General features: G+C 39.0%; 1 protein-coding gene across 30 annotated transcripts in view; it reads right to left on the minus strand.

Moving 5' to 3' along the window:
- Positions 1–25,249, minus strand: part of ARPP21 (cAMP regulated phosphoprotein 21) — a 139,165-nt gene that overhangs the window by 16,415 nt on the left and 97,501 nt on the right. For 16 of the 30 annotated variants that reach the window (XM_053940288.1, XM_053940349.1, XM_053940340.1 and 13 more), the window contains 2 exons: positions 19,867–19,993; positions 5,746–5,817 (listed from right to left, as the gene is read on the minus strand). In XM_053940288.1, the coding sequence (XP_053796263.1) occupies positions 5,746–5,817; positions 19,867–19,993 (199 nt within the window). Of the gene's footprint in view, positions 1–3,473; positions 3,575–5,745; positions 5,818–6,326; positions 6,446–9,681; positions 9,746–9,811; positions 9,948–10,126; positions 10,368–18,763; positions 19,010–19,866; positions 19,994–25,249 lie in introns of those variants that run through there. The other 14 variants (XM_053940388.1, XM_053940366.1, XM_053940358.1 and 11 more) reach the window with 7 other exon arrangements.

Consider the following 25,249-nt stretch of genomic DNA (forward strand, 5'->3'; position numbering starts at 1 on the left):
GATCTGCTAAGCAAGAGCATTTTATGCAGACTTCTTCTGCAAAACACACAGGATCAGTCCTGATCCCCTTATCTCCTCTCAAGGTATCTGCAACTATGCAACTGTAAATGATGCAAAATTTACTTTCATTAACAAAAATCCCCCAAAGCATAGCATGCTATTAAATGTAGGAAAGTCTTCTGAATATCTGTGCTTCGTCTGCTGTGGGTCTCTCCAGGGTGATGTCTGCCCTCAGAAATCACTGGGGCAGACATGCCACAGAACATTTACCATCACACAGCACACTTACTATTTTGCAACCCCAGCAAGGCTGTGTTTACAATCTTCATGGCCTAAAGTATTTGCAAAGTCTGAATTCCTGATGGATGCCAGCTAAGCAATCAGAGTGATGGAAAATGCACAATAAGACCATAAACATATGGACTCTTCAACTCAGCATAAATACTGAAGAACAGCCTGGGTGTGTTGTCAAGGTAGATTTGAGAGCCAGCAGCAGAACTTTTTCCTTGCATACATCATAAATTTTGATAGCTTTTTTCTTGCCTGGGACCTAGTACACTCTGAGTGCATTTTTCTGCTTATTAGTTTTCTCACCTGTAAAGTAAGGTTTTGAGGGGGGGCATCTACATAAAACATTTTGAAATCCAGCAGAGCAGTGCTGAAAAGCGCTATATATTCAATTGATAAAGTCAGTGGAAAAACATCTGATCTTCAATATAATCTATAATAAGGAGAGACCTTTAAGTGCTGAATTAGCTAAGAGTTACACACAGAGCTTTGCAAAATTTTCAGTTAGAAGAAGAATGCTTCTTTGACCCCCCCAGAAAAGTCAGGGTTTTTTTTTTGTTTGTTTGGTTTTTTTTTTTTTTTTGGGCAGTGCCTGCAAGGGGTAGGACCACATTCCCAGAGCTCTAAGTCTGTCAATACTGGCTGCTTTACAGAGGCTTTACAATGGTATCTGCCAGCTCCCCAGGCTCAGCTGAGGTGGGAGAGATGTTTTCTGTAGGAAAAACAGGTTTCTCAGTGCTTTTTGTTTTTCACATAAATCGGGAGTATCCTCCACCCTTAGTTCCTCTGATCCTATGAAACAATCTATGTACGTGGGCAGAAGAATAGATTCATTATACATGAATTCCTCTGTGTGCAATCATTGAATTTAATACAGTACCATCCTCCAAATCATCCTTAGGTTAAAGTACTTGTTTCTTGCTTACATGGTCTGGATGGAGTAACTGATTTCACATACCCTTTCTGGGGCTGCTCAAAGTCAAACCACAAAACAGCTGCCAAAAATGTCTCTTCATGTAAAATTTACAACATGCACTTCTGAAGTGGTAGCTGATGTGCCTAGCCAATCTGCTGAAAATGTTTGTGTAGCTAAAATTTTTGAAAAGAGAAAATCACAGGATCTGCAAATATATCTGCAGAACATTCTTTAGCAACTACTGCTCATTCTGAGTGCAAACCTTGAGAATAAATGCTAACTTCTGTAAAAGGACAAACCTAAGCCATACCTTTAGACTACTGCTTGTGACAAAGAACTTGATCTACACCTAAAAAAATTCCATTAGAGACACTGCTTAATTTTAATCAATTAGCATATATTTTTCACATTAAAAACAGAGGACTGCAATCTTCACATTTTAGCAAATATATTTGCTGCAAATAAATAATTTTCTAATTATAAAACTGACTACTTTATAGACCTTGTTCTCATATTCTGGAATGAGGTATTTCATCAATTAAAAAAAAATACACTTTCTTTTTTCCCCATCGCAGGAGAAGCCATGGCAAATTGGTTCATAAATATTCACTGGTATTTTAGGCACGGCTGTAAAAAAGGAGATATTTTACTGTTCTGGAAATAGTGCATTTAATGTCAGAGCATCCCTGAGAAAGAAGAGCTGAGGAGAGTCTCTTATTGCAGTGAAGTCCTCAACCAGTCACAGGTCACACTCACAAACAGATCTACAACTATGGCAAAAGAAGAGAAATATGATGGATGAGCTTGCATCTGTGCAGAGTTTCCAGTGATGTTAGAGGACCCTGCCTGGTGGGGAGGCTGAGCTGGCAGATGGACACAGCCCTGCTCTGCGTGCCTGGGACAGGGACAGGACAGGCAGACTGGTCCTTGCCCAGGTGAGTGGCTCTGGCTGCTGAGGCACAACTGTCCCATTCTCCAGCCCATGCCTGAGCCAGGGCACCACAGCACAGCTCTGAGTTCTCATGCTGCTCATGCTCCCAGCTGCTTTCTGTGATTCAGGGAAAGCACTCCCAGATGAAGGCATTAATTATGCCTTAGGCATAAATAACTACTTGTGACCTCCCTGCTACACTATCCTTGAGTTCTCAGGTAGGATAGCTCGCCTGCAAGTGCTTTCTGGATTTCACAAGGCTTCTTATTTTAAATCCACACAATTAATTAATTTGGTGGATATTCTGCACAGATAGCAAATAAAAATCTATGAGGCAATGAGGCTCCTCCTCCCCATCTCCAACTCCATGGCTCATGACTACCATGTAGTTGCTCTTCCTGCTACACAGCAGGGTAGGAGAGGAAATGAGCTACAAAAACAAAGCTGCCCCAACTGCATGAACTACTTAGAAGAATGAAAATTAACAAATAGAAAGCAAACTGCTAGTGTTCTTAGAGCTAATTACTAATAAAAAGTAATAATTACAACTATAAAGCATGTCACATAAAAATGCTCTTCACAGTGTTTCCATGTAAAAATAGAATAATAATAAAAAACCTGGGGCTGCTCAAATTTGTTTGATAAAATAAGTTATGATGTATCACAATTTAGACAAATAAAATTTCAGAATAGTACCAAGGCTATAAAGCATGAGCATAACATATTGTTCTGGCAAGTGATAAAACTGCTCATAGTGACAGCTGTGATTTATGGAAGCAATTCAAATACACTTTGAAAGTATATTAGCTTTGCCTCTGCCCACAAAGGGTGCATATTAGTAGGGTAGGCCACACTGGTGATAAATTACATACCAGCAAGAAGTGAAGGCAATTGGCAACATCAGATGCCCGAAGGCCCTGAGTTACTGTGATAATGTGGTTTTCAGGATAATACCTCACATGCAATGGCATCTGAGCACCAAAAGAAACACATCAAAGCTGTATTTTCGTTGGCTCTTTGGAAGATAATGTTACAATGGTGAGAGTGGTTGGGACTTCCCAGCTAAAGCTGACATACAAAGCATTTACAAACTGGCTCTGGAACAAAGTCTGGCACAGAAGGTCACAATTTAGGTGGTACCTCTTGGGTGGAAGCTGGAAAATAACTGCCTCCTGCTTCCAGGTTGTAGGCACTGAAGCAAGCTGCAGGCTATGGACCTACAGCACACCTACTGCATGGCTTCAGCACAGTGGGCAAAGGGACCAAAGAGGTCATGTGGTTTAGCTCTGCCAACATCCAGAATGGGATGGGGACATTGCAGTCACCACCTGCAGCACCCCTTCTGCGAGGGAATCGAGTTGCTGGGCACACTTGTTCATTGATCACAGCATTTCAATCTCACAGAAAAAGCCACGCTCTTCCCATGGCTCAGAGCAGCACTGGAAAAGGAGCACAGAAAAAGCATGATGACAAAGTTTTAACCCACAGCAGGGTTTTACTAATGTAAAGCACTGAAAACTATTTTAAGACACTTTGGGCTAAATTCTGCCCTCTAACGTACTAGCACAGATGAAGACTGACTTCAGAGTCAACCTGTACTTCAGGGGGTGTCCTTTGAAGAGCACACATCCCTGGGCAGTGCTATGGAGAGCCATGTGCCAGGCTTTTCTCATACTACTAGGGAAAGTTTAATAAATTATATCTGCCTCCAATTATTACAGTCCTCCCATTCTGACACACTGGTAGGCACATCTTTGTGTCCTGAATTAATGACTAGGCCAAAGCAGTTACATCTTGCCATGGATCAAAAGAAGTTTATCAGCAGTTATACTGTAATGAGCTCATCTGCAAAAAATAAAACACATTTAACATTCCTGTCTGGTGGGAATTTTTAAGTTACTTAATCCAAAACACTCTCTTGGGAAGTGACAATGAATATCTATCCTATTTTTATGATACCCATTACTGTGTAAACTGAGGACCTCAGGCATACGGCATACTCACAGAATGAGTCTGTGAGTAACTTTTTAGTGGAAGTTGGCCATTTCTGGGGTTTTTTTTGTATTTACAGGCTCTGGATGAAAAATGGCCCAGTGACACCGTAACTAAAACAATATAAACCACCTGTACACGGATTGATACTTTAAAAGTAAGGGAGTTAAATGCTTTCTCTACAGAGGGAGGCTTGGAGAAAATGCAAAAGTGATAAAACTAATTTTCCTAAAACACATAGGAAAAAAGACCTCGGTACCTCTTTGCACCTGCCCCCTCTGTAGTTCTAATGTAATAGTTAGAAGAAAAAACATTTTTTCTTGAATTGAAATTTTAGGTAGTACAGATACTACAGCACATTTCAGGTTATCACTTCCATTTTTTTTTACAGCTCTGCAGCACCATGCTTCTGTAGAAACATTTGCAGGAATTGAACTGATTGTGTGTTAAGTCTTAGTCTTAAGAGCTTTTTCATTGCTTGCTAATGGAAATATGGATTCAACATTATTTTAAACTTAATTCAGCGTAGTAGAATTAGTTTCATATAGTGTAATTATAATTTTTTCCTACAACACTTCATAGAAATACAAGGCATAAATAGATTACTTCAAGCAAGGGAAAGGAATGAGAGCATTTTTGTTTCTTCAACAACAACTTGGATATGGAAGCTGTAACAAGGAATGCACTCCCCCGTTCTTTTTCTTGTCTATACCTTTTGGATTTGTGTGTTTCACTTTAAATAAAGGAATGTTTGCAGCATACCTCAAATTCTACTTTACCAAACAACCAGAAATATTCTACTGAACTTTACCTCTGAGCAGGGGAGGGATTCTCCCCCTCTACTGCAAATTGGGTAGGAGGCAATAGTCATTGCTATAGCCTGTTGTCTTTATTTAGAAGAAACAGCAATACCCCTCCCTGTCCCATCACCTGCTTGTGACTTCTTGTCCTGAAGCAATGAAATAACCCTCACAGCATTCCAGCAGTCACAGTAAAATTGACCAGAAAATACACTCCTCCCACATACTCTAACCCAGAAAACATTCACTTTATCCCCTGTTCCCTGAAGATTTCACTGTTAAATATGTTCCAAATCTACCTTCTTCCCCAAACTCCATTTCTATGCTTCAGGCTTTGAAACATCTTTCAGGATACTTCCCTGGAAGGATAACTTCTCTTTATGGGCACAGATGTTATTTTGCGTAAAGAGCCAAAATTACTGGAAACCTATTGCTCCATTTCAAACTCCTCTGACAGCTTCCCAGCCTCCCTGGCCACAGCAGCCAGCCAAGCTGCTGCAGCTGCAGTTCATTTTTCTTCTGAAGGGAGAGCAGGAATGGTGTCCTGGGCCTCTGAGATCTCATTATAGAATAAACCCCAGCATCTTTTAATAGTGTGATGGACTTAACAATTTCATTATTCCCTTTGCAAGGAAAGATTCCACAGAAAGCACCAGCAAAAGGAAAGGAGAAAATGTGGTCTTTGAAACTTGCTGAGGTATATTGTCCCCACCACCCCCTTCACTTTTACTAGGTATTCAATAATATCCTAGTCATGGCTTTACCTGTAGGCTCAGCAACACAAACAAATTAACACAAAAACTAGAAATGCTCCATACCTGTCAGGTTCCTTAGGTCTCCAAGGAAAACAGTAGCAGAATTCCCAGGCCTATGACAGTGGCTCTGGAAGGCTGTCATAGAAAGTAAATATGGTATAAAAGCTGAGAGTATTTTACCACATGCTTTTACAACCTAGTAACTATAAAGACTTTTTTTGCAGTGCTGTCCTTCAAATAAAAGGAAAATTCCCCACTATATTATATTCAATTTTTCAGTTTCTGTTATGTCAATATTACAATATTTTGTAACAAGAAGACAAAAGCTTCTTCATCTTCTTGAAATCAATATTACTTCTCAGGCAAGGGCAACGGGTGTCTCTTTGCTAAGGCTCTATTTTAACATACTGCCAAAATACAAATACAATTCTTACTCAATAGATAATAATCTGCTTTTCAAGACCAAAGGTTGAAGTAGCCAGGATGAAAAGCCTACACATATTTTAGTATGCAGCACCTTTCTTTTCCAACCCTGCAAGCAAATCAGAATTCTGATGGTGCAGGATGGTCTGTGCAGATGCATCTGTCCAAGTGTCAGTTCACACCAGCAGAAGGTTAAGGTCCAAAGTAAAGAGAAATCTTACACTCCCCAAGACTCCCTTCACGCCATCCCTGCTCTTCCACAGCATGATCACAGCAGCTTCACTATTGAAGGACACTTCAGCAAAGAACTGCATTATTCCTAAAGTTAGGGATGCATGAACTGTAAGAAAAAGCTTGATAAATAAATCTGCAGCAAACTACACACATTGACAACTATACAGAGACAAACAGATCCCTGAAATGAAAATCAAGCACTGAAAACTGGAAGAAATTTGTCATTGCTTGGCTATAGCTGCTATTTCTTTAGAGGTCACATTTCCAGCTTTCAAAAATGGGAATACAGGTCGGTCCATTTGTGTCTGAATGGCCTTGGAGAACACTAGGGAGCAAGGTTAAATATTTAGAAATCAGAAAAAAGGCAATGCAAAAGTAGTCCCTGTAACCTTAATTCCAGTGACATAGGCACATATGAATGAGATGCAGTATTTAATTACCTAATAATCATATAAACAACAACAAAATTTGCTCTACAAATTGCTAAAGAATTGGAATGAATGTGAAAATGCCTCAGCAGAATTTCTAATCTTTACATTTCCTATGTTGCAAACCAAAGGAGGACTTAAAAATGGTTTTCAGCATGACAGCTTATAAAGACTTTACCTCAGCCCTTACACAGGTCTAGACGTTCAAGAGCACAGATGGACTGGTAAACATTGCTTAGCAATTTTCTCCAGATGGATCCTTTGTGAGCTGTGGGAAAAATCCTCTGAGAAGTTGGCTGAGTAGGCAAAGTGAATTTTGAAAGATCAAGCCTTGATGAAATCTGCATCTGCTTTTGCTGGGACTCTTTAATAAAAAGGGCAGTCATCTGGTCAAATGTTAACCTCCTGCCCTGGGGAGAACTGGTGCTGGAAGCTACAAGTTTTCTTTCCTCCTTGTTTAATCACATGAGGGAGAACAGATGCACCTAAGCACGTTCTCCTCATACTCATAAGGCACACATGTAGGGCTTTTGTGAATTATGTAAAGAGGTTCATCTTTGGAAAGAAACAGATGGATACAAGGCAGACTGAAAAAATAAAATAAAAAAAAACCTGGAAAACAACCTCCACACAAATTTGTCTTGGGGTCATCACAAAGCATTCGTATTAAAGGTGTTAAAAAATCAGCTGCTGGCCAGTTAGGATCCAAGAATTCACTGCTCCTAAGGAAACAAATCACTCAGTTCTGCCTAGGAAGACCCCAACATTCATGCAATAAAGGACAGCTCTTGGGCCCAACATAAATCTTCCCAAGGACACCAGTGGTTCACAGGCTGTGCTTCTAGTAAAGAGATACAGTGAATTGTAGAAATTACAGGCGTTCAGATAAACTAGATTTTAAAAACACTGATTCAGCATCTTAATTCTGTCCTTCTTTGGACACTAGAAAGCAACAGAAAATGCTTGAATAGCCAGTTTTTGAGCAAAGGTAAACATTCAACTAACATACTGAAACAGTGCTTTTGCTATTTTCATTGTGCATCAAGACTAATGGAGTTTCTTAAGCAATTCATAGGAATTTTTGGAAAATTAATCTAAAGTTATACCTAGTTTGAAAACCACTGGAAAGATCTGACACATGACCTTTACCTAAGGATTTGAACAACAATACTGATTATGGCTTTTCCTCATTTACAGCACAACCTAATTATGAAACTACACGCATGACCTCACCTAATTGTTGGACTTCTGGGATTCATTCCAACAAGCTAGTTCTTCAGATTTTTCAAAAGAAGTCAAGTCTTGGAAAATAAGCAGGTTGTTTTCTGAGGACTGATTCCTGCCATGGGCACTCAAACTCTCCCTGCTTTTCCGCATCCAGAAAGCTTCCACTTTCCCTGCAGATTCTCTAATCACTAAGCTCTGTGGACCTTACCCTAAACGAAGGATACCTGGGAGTTCTTTGACTTTTAGGTATTATGAAGTGACTCTAATTCCCATACTGCTAAATAAGAAGATGAATGACATATTCTTGCATCAACTAAAGCAAAATCAGAAATCAACCACCTGCACGGCAGATCCACCAATATCCACCCCTGCTCCATGGCCAGCACAGTGTGCAGTGCAAGTCCCACCTCTTAGCATTATAGATCTCTCGAAGCACAAAACAGACATAAATTAAGTGAAACTGCATTTTCAGTTAACAAAACTTACTGAGATTTTCAGATTACTACAGTATAGCATAAAAACTAGGCTACCACTTGTTTCATCTCCAAATCAAACATCTCCAGACCTAAAGCTTTTGAAACACTGTGACAAAGCTGCTCTAAAACAGACAATCAACAGAAGTTTTTGACATTTACTTTTGTGCTTAGTGAGCTCAGCATGATTAGAACTCACTAAGTAACTACTGATATACTTGCATACCACAACATACTGAAAAGAAGATGAAAGAAAAGGTGTGAGGCCACTTCAGGGGAAATCAGAGAAATATTTTGGTTATTCAGTGCATTTTCTGTGCCATTGTTCACCTTCTTGGTATGCAGCAGCCACCAGAAGTATATTAAAACTTAAAGAAACCTATGAGAAATAAGAAATTCAGGATTTGTTTTTGAAGCTGATTTTGCAATCACTCAGCAAAGCACCCTGCTGGGATTGCTTCAAAGAAATACAACTGCTTTGCTAACTGGAGACTCAGGCTGTTCCCCCCTCATTCTCTCAGTTTCGATTTGATGGATGTCCTGAGTCTGTTTACCTACAGGAGGAAACTCAGGAAAAGACTTCTTGCTGATTAATTATGGCCTACTTGGCATCAACATTTTACTAGTCATCTAGAAATAACTCTCTAAGACAAATTGTTTTTCCGTGTGCCCACACCTGTTTCTCCAATAAATCATACCTTTCTAAATGCCACATTATAGCAAAAAAAAAAACAAAAAAAAAAACAACAACAAAAAAAAACAAACAAAAAACAAAACAAAACAAAACAAAACAAAACACACAAAAAAACCCCAGTCTAATGCATTCCAAACACTACTCTAAACCTAGGTAATGTAGCAATCAGGACCAAGCAGACTGAGCAGACAGATACAGAACTAAATGTCCCCTTCCTCTAGGTTTTAAATTGATCAGCAAACTGATTTAAGACCACACACAGTCTTTAATAAAAAATTATTAGCTTTGCACATTTTTCCTTATAATGGAACAAATAAATACATCAAAGGGGGGAAAAGGTGTGTAAGTGGGGGGGGGGGGGGGGAATGTACAAACATTAGTTCCGTATCTTATATTCCATACCTTCTTTAGTTCCATAACTTTTGACATACCACATCAGCCTTTGTAGCCATTTGATTGGTCTCAAATTTCCACAGAAGAAACTAAGAGTGTATGAGCAATTGCACATCACATTTATTTAAATTTTATAAAAGAAAGAAATCTTCAGTTTAGTTTGTAAATGCTCCAGAGCACACTATCAACACCTAGACAAAATGGGTAAAAGTAAGTGAGTCTTAATCACTATGAAGTGTCCACCACGGAAGTATAAACATGGCTCACTCCAGACATACATTATCTCCATGAAATTAGTACGCAGACTCAACAATGTCCTACAAACCCACTGCCACTGGTAGCTGTGTTTTCTAGGAACAAGTTTCTTGTTCCTTATACTGCAAAGACAGATATCTGGGAAACAGAGATGAACAATTCAAAGAAGAGCAGAATAATATTTGCTTTATTATATTTAGGAATGCTTTCTTCCTGAACAGAAACTGACATAACAAACTCATGGCTTCCCATTTTTAGGGAATTAGTCTGGGGTTTGAATAGCTCCTGCCTATTGCTTTAGTAGAGCAAGATGCTGAGGCATGGTTCTACACTAAAAAATACAGCTCTTTTCACTTCTGCATTTATTTTTTTTCTCACATCCTTTGCCTCTCCTTACCAGAGTATCCTGTGCACTGCTCCATGATATGAACTGCTGACCCGTTCATACATGCTTCATTGATCCTTTCACTGGCCAGTTTCCACTGAGTTGGCTGAAAAGTCCCAAGGTGAAGCGAGGTTAGCAACACTGCTTTGGGATCTGCAAGGCACGCATGGGAGCTGTAAGGGATGGCACTGTGGTCAGGACAGAAGCTCAGGATGAAGCAGCTCTCCGTTGCATCCTTAGTCTCCTCAGCAGCATACCACAGAGGAACAGAAACTTTATATGATGGACACACTGAAAATTTTGTGGAAGGAAGTACTGACAGTAGAGAGCCCTTAGTAAAGAGCAAGAAATTATTTAACAGATGTTAATGCACTCATGCACCTTGGACATCACCTTCTCCCTCTGTAAAACAAGTCCTCTCATGTGAGTTATAGCTCAGAGAGCACAAGAGCATTTGCTTAGTAAACATTGCAATATAAATCAGCTTGTGCTAGTTTGGGTATAAAATCTGCTCTGCAAAACCCAGCTCCACTCTTTTATGCACAAATCACAATCAAATTCATACTCTTCTGGAACAAAGAACATCAGGAACCTAATTCAAGTTTCTTATTCCTGAATTAGATGATAATTCTATTGCACCAAACTGCTTTCGCCTTGCGATGTAGCTGCATTTATAATTATTTATTGCCTAGCTCAAGGTTAAGTGAAGGAACAGCTTCACTGAGATCCTGAAGAAGCCCTTATTTTTCACAATGTGCTACAGAAGATTAATTGCTTTCTATTTCTCCAATTGAGAGAGAATTAAAATTGCCATTTGATACAAACTATTAATGCAGCAATCATTTTGAAGTAGCACATTCCTTCTTATAATTTAATACATTTCCCTTCTTTTTCTTATTCTATAAAGTAGTACTTGAGAACCTTAAAAATTCAATTTGTGGAAGTTCTTTTGTAGGACCTGTAAAAATCCAGTCTTTTGCACTCCTGCAGACTCAGTACCTGATGAAAGGTAGCTCTCAACAAAGAGAAAGCTGGAAATGCAACAATGTTGAGCATATGCTATTGAAGATGTTCTGTTTTACCAGCATGCTACTTGGAAGCCCTGAGGACAGTGCTGAAGCACATAACAAAATGTTTTGATAACACAGACTGACAGAAAAAGCAAGGATACATATATGTAGATATATACAGCCTAAATATTTGCTTGCTCAGAAATGGCTGGTTTTTTTTTTTTCTTCATTTTTTTCTCCTTAAGCAATGCCACAGGGCTAACGTCCTTCAGAAAGAAATTATTTGGTTCAAGAAAAAGACTGCTGTTATTTACAGACAAAGTCCAATACCCATTTCTCATAATGGCTGTGGGTTTTCCTTGTATAAGCAAATCTAAGGAACACTGAGAATGAAGACAATGAGAAATTCAAACAGTAGCAAATCCAGAAATTATTCCAAACACTTAGGAACATTTAGGAAACACACTCCTAACATTTAGGAAAACACACTTGGACCTTACGTGTGCAATACCAAATATATGCTTCTTGTTTTCAGCACTCAGTAGGAGCTTTGGATGCCCAACCTTTTACTGGTGTGAATGAATAAACAGCTGCCACCGTGAAAGCTTTTTCTTTTTTTTTCTGATTTACCTAAGCTAAGGAACATTTTTTAGAGGTGGAAAACAGCCCTGAACTGGATGGCCACCATGGCAGCTGCCTTAACATTCTTTTAGCCCTGATTGCAAGCTCTCTGCCTGGTCCCAGGAGTGAAAAAGATTTCTTCATATATATACCCAGTTCTTAGTTAAGAGGTGTCTTAAGACTTGCTGTAGCTCCTTGGTATGAGTATGGCACAAAAAACGTTATTGCACAGGTTGGCTTCTTTTCCTTTCCTTGTCCTTAAGCATTTACATGACAGTAATCAAAAGACCATTTGTAATCAAAAGACCACATTTGTAACCAAGACACTAGGATCCTGGGAACTGCATTGAAAATAAAAGTTAAATTAAATATGTAAAAATTCAGAATGAAAATCTGTGTTGAAGCACTTTTAATCTCAGCTCTTCTCAGAGAAACTGGAGTAAAAGCTTATCTAACTTCCCATTGCGCGTTGCACTAGGGATTCAAACTTCTAAAAAAGGAACTGCAGTTCAACATATTGAGTAGTGTTGCTTGTTTGTCTCTCCATCCTGTAAATAACATTTCTGATCGGGTCATAGTCATGTCTTGCCACCAACGCAGAAGCAGAAGCAGAAATAGCAGCTTTATTTTTCCATTCTGGAGTGAATTAACATCAAATGACTCGCATTTACAGCAAAGTCCTGAGATTGGCAACCAAGGCCAAATAAAGAAACACCTCTTTCCTTCCTCAATCTACATCCTATCAGGCATGAAAGAACCCTCACCAGGGTCTGCAGCAAGAAAACCTGTGTTTATCCTTATCATTCATAATGACAAATGCCAGAGATAGCCACTAGAAGTGAAACCTCAGCAGGGGCTATGCATTACTAGCAGTAACAGAAATAATCAAGCTGTTGTTAGAACCAGACACTCAGACAGCAAATTCAATTTTTTAAAATTGTCTGTTCAATACCAGTGACAGCTACCAGCCATCACGCATTACAATTAGCTCATGCTGCAGGAATGCCTTCTGCTCTGGTGCATAATGAGTGAGCTGCAACAGAGAGCAGGACCTGGGGAAGAGGTGAAGAACTTTTTGGAGGGGTATCACATATCCTTGCCAGTTGCTAAGGAAACCAGCTGCTTTCTTACGGAAGACTCAACGGCTGCCTCCTTCACATACCCATACTATGGGCATTATTTCACTTGCAAACCAACAAAGAAGAACTTTCAACAATTGCTCACTTGCTATATAAAATCATATATTCTATGTAACTACCACTGGTGAGTCAAAATAAAAATATCCTTGTAATTGCAGAAGGATGCTGTTCTTGTGGGTAGTTTAGGTAAACTACATAAGAGCCTGTAACAAAAGCTGAACAAAATTCAGGTAAAGACACTGGGACTTTATAATATATCAGGACTGGTCAGCAGAGCATTGCTTCAGTTACTGTGACATCATTCTTGAGTTCCTCTGCCCTAACACGGAACACATGCTGTGGGCCCTTCCTCCAGCATACTCACACACGATTCTTCTACTGCATCCCAACCTAAATATGTGTCCTCTTCTATGGAGTTTTACAACTGCAAAGTGTGCTTTGATTCTTAAATCCTCAATCAATAGCAACTGTGAGGCAAAAGCTCTCCCCACTCTTCCTTCCCGCAGTGCAGATCTCTGCTATATGCTCAGAGTATTTTTTCCATTATTAGCTGAGACCCAAAAGCCCTCCACTTCTGCAGCCTGCTGCATGCTTTCATCTGCAGAATAGTTACAGAGAGCTGACCCCCAAAGTCTACAGACCTACTGTGAGTAGCATGCCTCAAGCAGAGCTGGAGATGGCCTCTGTCCCTCCAGAGAGGCTTTCTAGCATTTCTGTCAATGGTGGGGCTCCACTAGTTCTGCCAATGGTAGGATGGTATCAGGAAAAAAAAAAAAAAAAAAAAAAAAAAAAAAAAAAAAAAAATCAAATCTGCCTTTGCTCTCAAGGACTACAATATAAACCTCTCAATTATTCAGTGCTGGAAAATTCCACCACAGGAAGTGGGAGCGCTGCACATTGATCCAACACAGAATTAGCAGTAGAGATGATGTATGACTCTTTTTGGCAAAGAAAAGACAGAAATACAAAGATTCTTTGTAGACACTGTTGAATACATTAGTGTGTTACCTTAATTTTTGTGTGGCCTCTGTAATTTTTACAGATGCTATTTTGAAGTTCTATCTACTGTACTACGCTGATAGAAATCTCTCTCTGTTGTTCCTGTACATTAACTAACATGAGATAACACATTCTCTAGAACAAAATTAAAATTTTAAAATTTGTATTTTACTTTGAAACACTAGAAATGCTGTCAGAAATGGCTTAAATTCTAATCAGTATTAGGGAAGTTGAATACAACTTGTGACACCTTGAAAGAAAACCAGAAATAAGTGCCTGTCTTAAGACTATTCTAGCTGCTGAACCTACCAGTGTTCTCTTCCCTCAATACCTGCTCTCTCCTGGTGTGAATGCTGAATAATTAAACAAGTCATTTGAGGAAGAGCAAAGCTTTTTGACAAAAGTAATTTCACCTTTTAATTTTCAGAGTCAGGTATGCTGTAGGAAGTGTGATAGTAATAATTCTGCTATTAATTTTAATTACAGATATTCTGTAAAGTTGAATGCTGGTTCAGAATTGGTGCAGCACTATTGCATAAAGTAAGAAATACAAAAGGATTTAGTGTTTTTAAGACTAGAAATTGAAAAAAATTTAACCCTCAATCCTGACTCATTCAGGAAGCTTCTCAAAAAGTCCTGAATGAACTATTTGGTCACAGCATCCTCCTCAGGCAGTAGGCAGAATGAAATCCAGAGCACAAAACTTCAGGTAGCATGGGCTGAGATATCCTGTCTAAATGGAAGCATGCTTGTAGGTAAAGCTCTAAGCCTCTGGATAATTTCAACATAAAATACTTGAACAGAAACTAATAACATTGGTGTGGATCACTTCAAGATTACAATTTTGAACTTAGTCCGACTGAAAGTGCTCCGAACTCCTTCTTGATCTGGTCCTACTATTTCACTAAATTCTTTTTTATTTCAAAGCTTTCCAGCAACATTGGTGAGCATAGCACCACACTTATGTATCTGAAACAGCAGGGCTCTGTCCCTCCCATTCCTGTCAAGCCTCTGTGAAAATGAGATGCACCCCCCCTTGCAATGCTTTTTAGGAGTAGCAGTATCTGCTGAAAAAAAAAAAAGGCATTGAACACAGATGGACACCTTCCACACAAATCTGTTTCAGTAACACAGTAAGCAATTACTGTTAGAGAAATAGTTTCTTCAGATAATTAGATACTTAAAAATTGAAGTTGTTTATGTTTATATAAGCAGTGAAATTATAGACAGAATTATGCAAACAAATCCATCATGGACCATGAGCTCCTGTCAGGTTGCTAATGAAGGTAGAAAGCAGCAATCTTTCTTTATAAGGTTCTCTAATGACCATGATAACATACCAATTTTTTTTTAGTGCTGCACATTTCCCTTCCCCCAATTTTTCCCCTCTAAGTATCAGTTTATAGTGACAAATGCTTTCAGAAGACAAAGAGGATGAAAGAGGCTTGAAGCTAACACTCTTCAATTATGCTGACACTGAAATGATTAAATTAAGCAAAAATTCAGTATTTCATTGTCTATTTGACTCTGATTCCTACCTAAACAAATTTACCGACTCTGTTAAAGTACATTTTGTCTTCACTTAAAATTTGTTTCAGAGATGCATCTAACAGACAATTACTTCTTCTACTTTACTGGAAGCTTTAAAGGCTTATAATACTGCCCTCCATCAGGAACCTTTTCTTCAAGACAAACACTTGCTGTTTACAGAAGATCCATGAACACTGGTTAAGAAAGGATTGTACATCCAGACAGTATTCAGATATATACTTTCCTCACATACAGACTTTCTTTGCCTACTGTACACAAACCAATTTGTTGCTTTTAGGAAAAAAAATAGAGAGATTTCCTATGCTCTCTCAAGTCTTCTCATGATATCTGGGCCCTGAAACAAGTTATAATGGCATAATTTGTCGATTCTTGAATGTATGAGAAATCCTAACATGACTACATTAATTGCCAGAATTGGAGAACAACAAATTATGTCAAGTAGCATCTTATTTTGTCTGGAAATACTATAAAGTTTTGGCAGGAAAACTTACTATCAAAGTACTATAGATCTTAGCTTTAATCTCCTGAAAAGATTATTTCATTGCTGATGCAAAACACACTCCACAGACATTTACCTTACAACTGCGTGATAAATCAAGCTAACATCCTCTTAGAACTAGGCCCAAGCAAGAAGATAAATATTATTTTATCCATAAAATTTCTGTAGCACTCTGAAATTATCTGGAACATGAGGCAAACATACAACAATGAACCAGAGAAGGAAAAAATCATGCAAATTTGTTGCCGCTTGTTCATTTGTGAACATCAAAAAGAACAGTTGCATATCCAAAGATAATACTCATATATTTATCTAGCTCATACTTATGAAGCACTTCAGAGATGAAAAATCCTCCAAATGCTCAGCATTTGCTAAAATAGGGGAAAATAGAGACACAAATATAAAATAACACATTGCTGACTTCTTCTGTCATGACAAAATAGAAATAATTACTGATTTATCATCAATGTATCTCTATTTTTCTACTCAGACAGTAACTAGGATCAGTCTATAAAAATAGAGATAATTACTGAAGAATGAAATACTGATGATGCCAGACATGCAATTTACAGAATACTGCTAGATGCAAATACAGAAATATTTTCTTCCATGTGCTTACAAAACTGGGCACTCCACAGTATCACCTGTTGCAGAGTGCAGAAATGGAAACAGCAACATACCCAAATGGTTTGAAAAATGAGCAGACTGTTTTTGAGAATACCTGCCTGAACACACCTCAAGAATCCACCTATGATGTCGAACGTATGCCATGGTGCAACAGACACCAGCTCAACCCTGACCCCACCCAATGGCAACACTTTGAAAAACTTTGCACTGAGCAGCTCTGAACACGAAAATGGTGCAGAAAAAGCATAATGAAGAAGACCAACAATGTCATGAGTGAAACAAAAGTATTTTTGTTTACAGTGATACCACATTTTGGCTTGAACAGAAACAAACATAATTCAAATGGCAGGTGTTTGTACAAAAATCTTCATGGAGGACACTGTACTAGCCTTCTGCTAGAAATGGGTCACGTAGGTTCTCACATAAGCCAGCACTTAGGCAAATAAAAACAAAAAAGGTAAATAAATGCACAAAATGTTTTCAGCCTTCTCTCCAAATGATTTATTGCTGCCAGAGCTCTAATCTAATTTTAGGTGAGCACATCCTTTTTTTCTGCCCTGAAGCCATTTTAACTCAATATTGCTCTCCTTCTAGAGCCATGAGAGTACAGGCTCCCTCAGCCACCACAGATGCTGTGCAGACATTTTACTTTAGCTATTTGCTGTAAAAGTCATCAATATTGCTCCATCCTGAAGAGACCTTTTCTAACAAAAATGAAAACAAATTGCTAACATTAGATGAAACCTTGACCTCTGCATCCAAAAGTAGGGGAAGTAAGATCTGAACTCATTGTTGCTTTGAAAGCTTCTGAAAGCTCCTCCAGGCAGGCAAACTTTTAATTTTAATGAAGTATTTCCTGAGCTGCCAGGCTGAGGTTGCCTCCTTGCTCATCCTGCTGTAGGAGCCAGCCGGCAGCCAGGCAGCCAGCTGGGCTCCCGTGGGCCTGCCTGCACCGCAGCCGTCCTCTCTCCGAAGCAACAGCAAGTGATGTGAGATCTTTGGGGAAACCATTTCAGAAATCATCTTTTCATCTGCCTCCTTCCCATCTGTTCATCCTTCCTATCCTTAGTGTTCCTGTACTACACTCTGCTTCACAAACACTATTTTCCATCATATTTTCTTGTTCCGGCCCCTTGTTATCCCTGGCTCCTCATGTGCTGATCTGAAGCTAAGTCTGTGTTGGGAGGACAATGGAAGTCTGAAACACTTGCCTGTGGATTACTGTTTTCTGGTCATATACAATTATTTGTTTCCCAAATACCAAGAGATGCAGTGGAAAGTAAATCTGAACAGTTCTTACACCACCTCCAAAACAAGATCTGTAGGGAACTGCAATCCGCTTCCCGTCACACTTACCACAAGCTGGGACCATGACTACGGAAAAGGATGTATCAGAGGCCAAAGGGATGAACTAGCTTGCAAAATTGTTTGCAGACATGTCTCAAGATCTGAGAATAGCTAAACACTTAAAATCATCACCACAGCAGGGAGTCTAAACTGTAGACACAATGTTTTCATTTTTAAAAAAGAGATAAAAATAATGCTTCCAACTGAGCAGGCAGCTGAAAGAGTGAATTGCAGGGAAAGACTGATGCACTAGAGATTTTACACAAACTCCTTGACTCCAAATATTTTCCAAATATGTAAGGAAAATGATGCAGTAAACACTGAAACAAAATTAGCATTTGCATGTCTGCATTGTCTGCACTCAACAGCTCCTGTGCTACAATTTATCTTTAAAATTAGGATTTTCACACAGCTGGATCTTCTCCGGAACATCACTCGTAAGTCAGATCATCTCTTGTGCATATCACTTACCATAATCTCCACTAGGCTATAGACGTAGTATTAAACTGATAAATATGGTTTTATAACAACACAGTAGATCCAGATAATGTCATCTAAGTTGATTTGCACTTTGTTTCAAGGATCCACTATATACAGATAATAAATATGTTACCAGACTGTCAGGCAGGAGAAGCTAGAAGAGACAGATGACCTTTGTGCAATGCTTCACCCTCTTCTCTCTCAGGAATGTATGATATGAAGTATGAAAGCAGACACAGTCAGTCACCACTGACACCAACCAAAATGTCACCAATTTTATTAGAACACAAAATAGCATTAAAAAAAAAGTCATGAATTGCTTAGTTATAGCTGTGTTTGCTGTGTCTTTGTCTCCCTGAGCACCTGAGAGAGTGGAACAAAATTGCTAGCAGTCACATTACGGAGATAGGTTGACAAGCTGGATGACCCCATAAGTCTTGTTCACATCTCATGTCTGGGCTCTTGACTTGCATCTTAAATGACTTCCATATCAAGGCTACTGCCGGGAATCTGCTTTTCCATTCTAAAGGGTTTCTGCCAAACTGAGATTGAATGATGAATGCTTTGTTCTACCTGGCCATCTGGAAAAACAAAACCCAGCACTCCACCTCCTCCCCCTACGCCTGGAGTTACTGTTTGAGACACCCTATGAGGGAAGGTGCGCACTAAAGAATCAGACAGGAAATAAATAAACTTAAAAAAATCTCAAACACCAGAATTGTTTATTCCCTTGAATTGTGATGACTCCTTGACAACCACAATTCCTGCTCTCTCCCGACACACACCAGCCCAGCTCCCTCTCTGTCCCTCTTACTCTGGAGTCATCCGAAGTGGCATGACACAGCAGGAAAAGAGACCGGTTCACTGTGAGACCTGCTACTCACTCTCTTACAGTGTAACGGCCCCCCTTCCAGCCGCACAGCGCTGCGGGCAGCCAGTCCCGACGGCCACCAACCACACATGGCCTTGCTGCTCCTTGGGCCCAGGGACAGCACAAGGTGGTGGAAAACATCTGGCCCCTTCTGCATCACTGAGACCAGTCCACCACATAGGGCAGTACAAATACTTGAGGAGTACCCATGACAGAGGGCAACCACAATGGTTGGCTTGAATGTGCAGTGTGACTGCTCACATCAGCTCCCTCTCAGCTCTCTCTGTGCCCAGCCACTTGGAACATGGACACTGAGGACACAGCAACACTGCATGAAGGACAGCAGGGATGAAGGATGCAACCCTTGCACTTCCATTGCTCGGGATGTCCAAGCAAAAGGTTTCTCAATTTGTAATTTTCACTGTATTTTCAAAGAGAACAGCAACTAGCTTTCTCCTGTGCTGTTCAGTTAGAGCACAACCAATGGCACTGTGAGCAGCTGAAGAAGTGAGTACCAGACATACATACCTGCTTGCTGGGCAGTCTGGGGGATCTGTTGACTCCGCTGTGCGTTGTACTGAACTGAGGCAATGGGTCTGTACTGCTGAGTTGTTGAGGTAGGGTACTGACCAGATGGGTAATAATACACTGGCATCTGCAAAGAAAGAGAACAGTGAACTCCAGAGATCAAAGATTCATAAAATAGAACATAACAGGGAGGGGGAGCAGAAGATCAAATCAAGCACATTAGTGGTAATGCAATCAAGAGAAGAGGTTTGCCTCCTGTGTCTTCAAGAATTGCTGCTTGCTTTCAGCTGTGCTAGGAAAAGGACTATCAGTGCCCACATTTCTTTTCAGATACTTTAAGAAATAGGAAAAAAAAAAGAATTTTAATTGAAAGAAAAAAAAATATATAGGATTCATAAAAAGCTACATGTATATACCAAAGAAAAAGTATCACAGTAACATTTTATCACAGTAACATACCAAAAGCTGCAGAAAAATAGATGCAAAGAACACCTTCTGTATCAACGTAACACATACAGACAGCATGTTGAACCATTAAAGGTACTCTGGAGAAAATGGTCCAGTCAAAGCAAGGAATGGCCTGGAATACAAATATATAGTAACAAGGTGGAGAGCAAGATGGAGTGTGTGCACCCCTAACACTTGTAAGGAAATTATCAGATTGATACTTCTGTTTAACATGTACATCCCTCCTTACATGAAAATTTCCCTCTAAAGCCTTTCTTGCTCTTGTTGTGAAAACAATTACAGTTCAAAAAATCATCACAGCTGTTTTCTTGCAGGAGCTGAGTAGGCATTAAGTCAGCAAGTTCTGCTAGATGGGCTTCTTTTTTATTCTATTATTATTGTCATTACAGAGAAACGTGTACTAGATCTCCTTATCACACACGTGAATGTGAAAGTTTGAGGGGGACTGAAACAAAAGATTTTTCCTATACATGCCACACCACTGTTACTGAGACATTTGAGCTAAATAGCATTCAACTGACCCTTCACAAGTTCAAAGCACTCAAAATTTTTCATTTTCAGCTGTCAGGGATACTGTAGGCATCTGACAGAATTTCACAATGTATGGTATGAACAGACTGCAGAGGGACACAGGCTTGGGAGAACATTGCTTCTCTCTCAACTTCTGCCATAGCAGTCAGCATTTCTTAATAAATCATACAATTTTTTTCTCACTTTGTGCATAGCATTTATCCTATGTAGACATATGCACAGAGTCAGACCAAATTTTATTTTTTTCATGCAAAAACAAGAACTATTTTTGCCACTTTTATTTGCATGGAAGAAATATTCCTGATACAGATCATTCAATTTGATCATCCACAAAGTTAGCAGAGTAAAGGTAACTACTGCTAGAACATCATAAGAGAGATCAGACATTTTCCTTGGAGAATTTCCAGTCTCGGATGAGGAAAAAGAATGGCACAGACACAAAAGACTAGACAAGAATAGGCTATGGATTGCTACTCAGGCAAGTAGAAGCCTACTGAATGGATAACTGTGGTGGGAGAAGGATTAGGATTAACAAAGCTGGACTGGGTGATGTTGGCGAAGTTAACCCCACAGACCAACTGACAGTCAACAGCATCTGTCAATCAAGAGGCTGAACACCCATCCATTCTTCAAGGTCTATTAATTTTCTTTTCAAACAATTGATTTTTTCCCCCTCTCTCTGCTTATATCAGCCTGAGTCAAACAAATATGAGAAAAACAAGGTTTTGACTGGAAAATGTTGTAAGCTACCCTCCCTCCAGACAGTACCCAGTGACACCTAAAGGCTAGTGCCTGCCCTCATGCCATTTGTTTTGTTAGTGACTAATGTAACAAAACAAAATGCCTTTGTAGAATGGACACCACCATTATGAATTTGTTTCTCTGCAAAGAAAAGCCACAGGGAATAGGAAAGTGGGCCCACACATTTAAGGTACAAAATCATTCTTTAAGTAGTATAAACTGTGGACCAGGAAAGTTATGTGTGATAAACTCATCTCGTGGACATCTCTGATCGTTCTCAGCAACACTCTGGTACAGGAGGCTTGAAAGAAATGAGGAGACCCACTCTAAGTCAAGTCAATGCAAATATTTGATCCAGCCTTGGAGGAGGGGAACTGAACAGACATTCTTTCAGAAATTCTTTATTTTCTATGAACATATTCTACAAACTAAAGAATATTAAACCCCTGTGGAAATACTCTCACTTATCCTGCCAGCAGCTTAATCTTACTTAAAGGATTTATTTTATCTCAGCTTCCTCATTTTCCAGTGCAGACAAGCCCCTAGATATTTAAAATAACAAGAGCATTTGACAACAATGAGAATTATCTCTTTGGAAATGATTCTGCAGGTATTAACCTTAAAACATAACCTGAAGAATCTAAGTTTTGAAGTCAGGTTTATAGTTGAACATGCTGAGCACAAATATATAAACTGAAGCATACACTTCTTTTTTTTTTACCACACACATAAAACCGCAGCTTTAGTCAAAGGGTCATCTCCTTTGATCTCATTTTCTCAATTCATTGGAGTACATTTGTTATGCAAACTACTTAAAAGTTTATGAGAGTGCAATCTATCAGCATGAAAAAAAAAATGTTAGTAGTAGAAGGGTAAAAAAAATTATTTCACTTATAAAGATTAATGGAAGAATTAGACAGTAGTCATGCACACATGACCTGAAAACAAGAGGTTTGTCTTTTGATAGGTTTTGTTGTTTTGTTTTGTGTGTGTTGTTGTTTTTGGTTTTGTTAGCTCATTTTTTGCTTGGTGGGGGGGTCAGGTTTGTTTGTTTTTTAAAAGCTCACACATTAAAAGAAGGGCTTGGTGTAAAATACAGACATGATCTAAAATAGGTCTTTTATGCTTGAGGGGCTTGGAAGGATCCATTCTCATTTATCTTGAGTACATCTCTGTGTCAGTAGCTGAAATGTTATTTTTCCTTTCTGATTCTACTTCGGTGAACAGTGGAATTAGAGGGATCAGAGATAACAAGTACCACTTACATCATCTGCTCTGATCCTCTTGAATTTTTTAGTTTCTCATCACATCAGTGTTACTAAAATACTGTTTACTGTCTACTTATAAAAAACATTACATTTCTGTAGCAGCCAACCAACATGCCAAATTATACTTGAGTTGCATTCCCATGTGAAATGCACAATACAACCTTCAACCTTTTGCTTGTAAGACATTTTATTTACAGAATCAGAAGGTTTCCATGGCACTAACAAGCATGCCAATGAAGCTGTGTGCTTACCCTAAAACTAAAATAAATGCACCAAATTCTAAGACTAAAATAAATGTACCACTCTAAGGCTATAACCTAAATAAATGCTACCTTCTTTAGTCTAAAAGCATAGTTTTTTGATCTTAATCCTTGACACTGTGAAAAACAATTTTTTTAGTATGATTTTTAATAATTACCTTGTTTGTAGGCTGACCATTCCACTGCATTCTATTTTTTCTCTCCTATACAATACATAAATTGTAACAGGATTGGGCATGTCATTTCAGAGACACTCATGAAATGGCAGTCAGACATTACTTTCTCCTCTTTCTAATGTGCTTTGTCTCTAGATGATGTGCAGAGACTCAGTGCAGCATTGGTTTTCAGCTTTGTTTTGTCCACATACAGCCTGGAGCCATTATGAGGCTGGGTGTCTCTCTGGCTGCCCTCCAGCAGCATCCATGAAATTCACTGGCACCTTGTTTATTTCCTTGTGGCACGATTAGGAGTCCACATATACTTCAGGATTATTTTACTTTCATAAACTGCCTCCCTACTGGCTTGATTCAGCCATCGGACTGGTACTCTACCTTCTTTTAACACTGCTGATATCCAGGCAGGCTTGGACTAGCACCTCCATCCAGCTGCTGACACCACTGCTAATGCACCGGATACAGTCGCATAAATGGGAGTGAAGAAGGACAAGAGAAACCCCAGTGATGCATGGACACATGAAGGTGCCATTTCTTCCCAATATCTAACTGACAGGGATCAGTCATTCTTCAAGGCCTTTTCTCTTCCTCCCTGCCCCCTCCATAATAATTACAGTAGCAGGTAACAAAAAATAATGCCTTGTAAGATGTTCTCCATTATAATTTTCAAAGATCATCAAGGAAAGCCCTGGTCATTTGCAGTGACTCCCCAGTCTTCTTCATAACAAGTTTCCTAGAGGAGATATGCTACGAGTAAAGATTTTGTCTTAGGGTCATTACAGACTCTCACGGAGAGGGCTTCTGCAAAGAGACAAATGATTAAATATGACACAAAATTAATTCAGGTGAAAAATCCCTCAACATATTAATTACATCTCCAGGTCTCTCCAAGAATTCATGCTATCTCACTTTTGGGTATCTTTTTACCAGTATACCTTCCAGAATGAGTCAGAGGTGAAAATAACTTTTCAGGGAGGATATCCCTTCCCATTGACACAATATTAATATTTTTTCTACTTCTTCATTTGCAGAGGCAAAGACAGGCACCATTGATAAAAGTAGTACAAAGCAAAATGTGGATCCCTGTTAAAGTGTTTGGTCCATAGGTGCTACAGAAAAACTACCATAAAGAGAAGAAAATTGAAAATAAAGAAAGCAAAGATATATATGTTCGATATTCATGACAGAAAGCAAACAGTCATTTGCTGCTAAAAATCCCTTTCAGAAAACCCCAGGTAACATTTGGGATTTGGGTTGGGTTTGGTTTTTTTTGGTTTGGTTTTTTTTTTTTTTTTTTTAAATTGTATGAACAAAGAGAAATCCTTATTTTCATTTATTAAATTATGACTTTGTCGTCAAGTTGGGGGATACCTGTGATGAAAGAAGAAGCAAAAAGAAACCCAAATGTTTCTTTCATCACTTCTTAGGCAAGTCATTTCAAATTCAGTGTGTTTCTGCTTTAATACAGACTGGGAGAAAGAATCTTGGAGAGCAGCTGTGGGGCCACATTTAACTGAACTTTAATAGAAAAGCTAGTAATTTAAATGCAGTACCATTGGGTGTGTAGGCTTGAAGCATTTATTTCTCCTCCTTTGAGCTCCCAAAGGAAATTATCATACTCACAGGGTCTCCACCCAAGTTTTCACTGCTATTTTCCAGCAGTATACAGGGTATCACAGTCAACCTTATCAGCAGTGCATTTACAGGAACTAATTAGCCATTAAAGTCATGCCTCTTTTATACTGGTATAAATTCAATAGCAACATTTAAGATATAAAAGTGCTTTTACATTGATTGTATTGCATTGATTAATGCATCACATTATGTTTTGCTTCCATTACCATCTTTATTGCTTGCTTTTTTTCTCAGAGCCTGCCTCAGACCACCTGCTATGGTGTCTGAGAGCAGCCTTACTATTGCATCTAAGCCCCAAAGAGTAACA

This window comes from Vidua chalybeata, chromosome 1, assembly GCF_026979565.1.
Source record: "Vidua chalybeata isolate OUT-0048 chromosome 1, bVidCha1 merged haplotype, whole genome shotgun sequence".
In the NCBI taxonomy this organism is placed as follows: domain Eukaryota; kingdom Metazoa; phylum Chordata; class Aves; order Passeriformes; family Viduidae; genus Vidua; species Vidua chalybeata.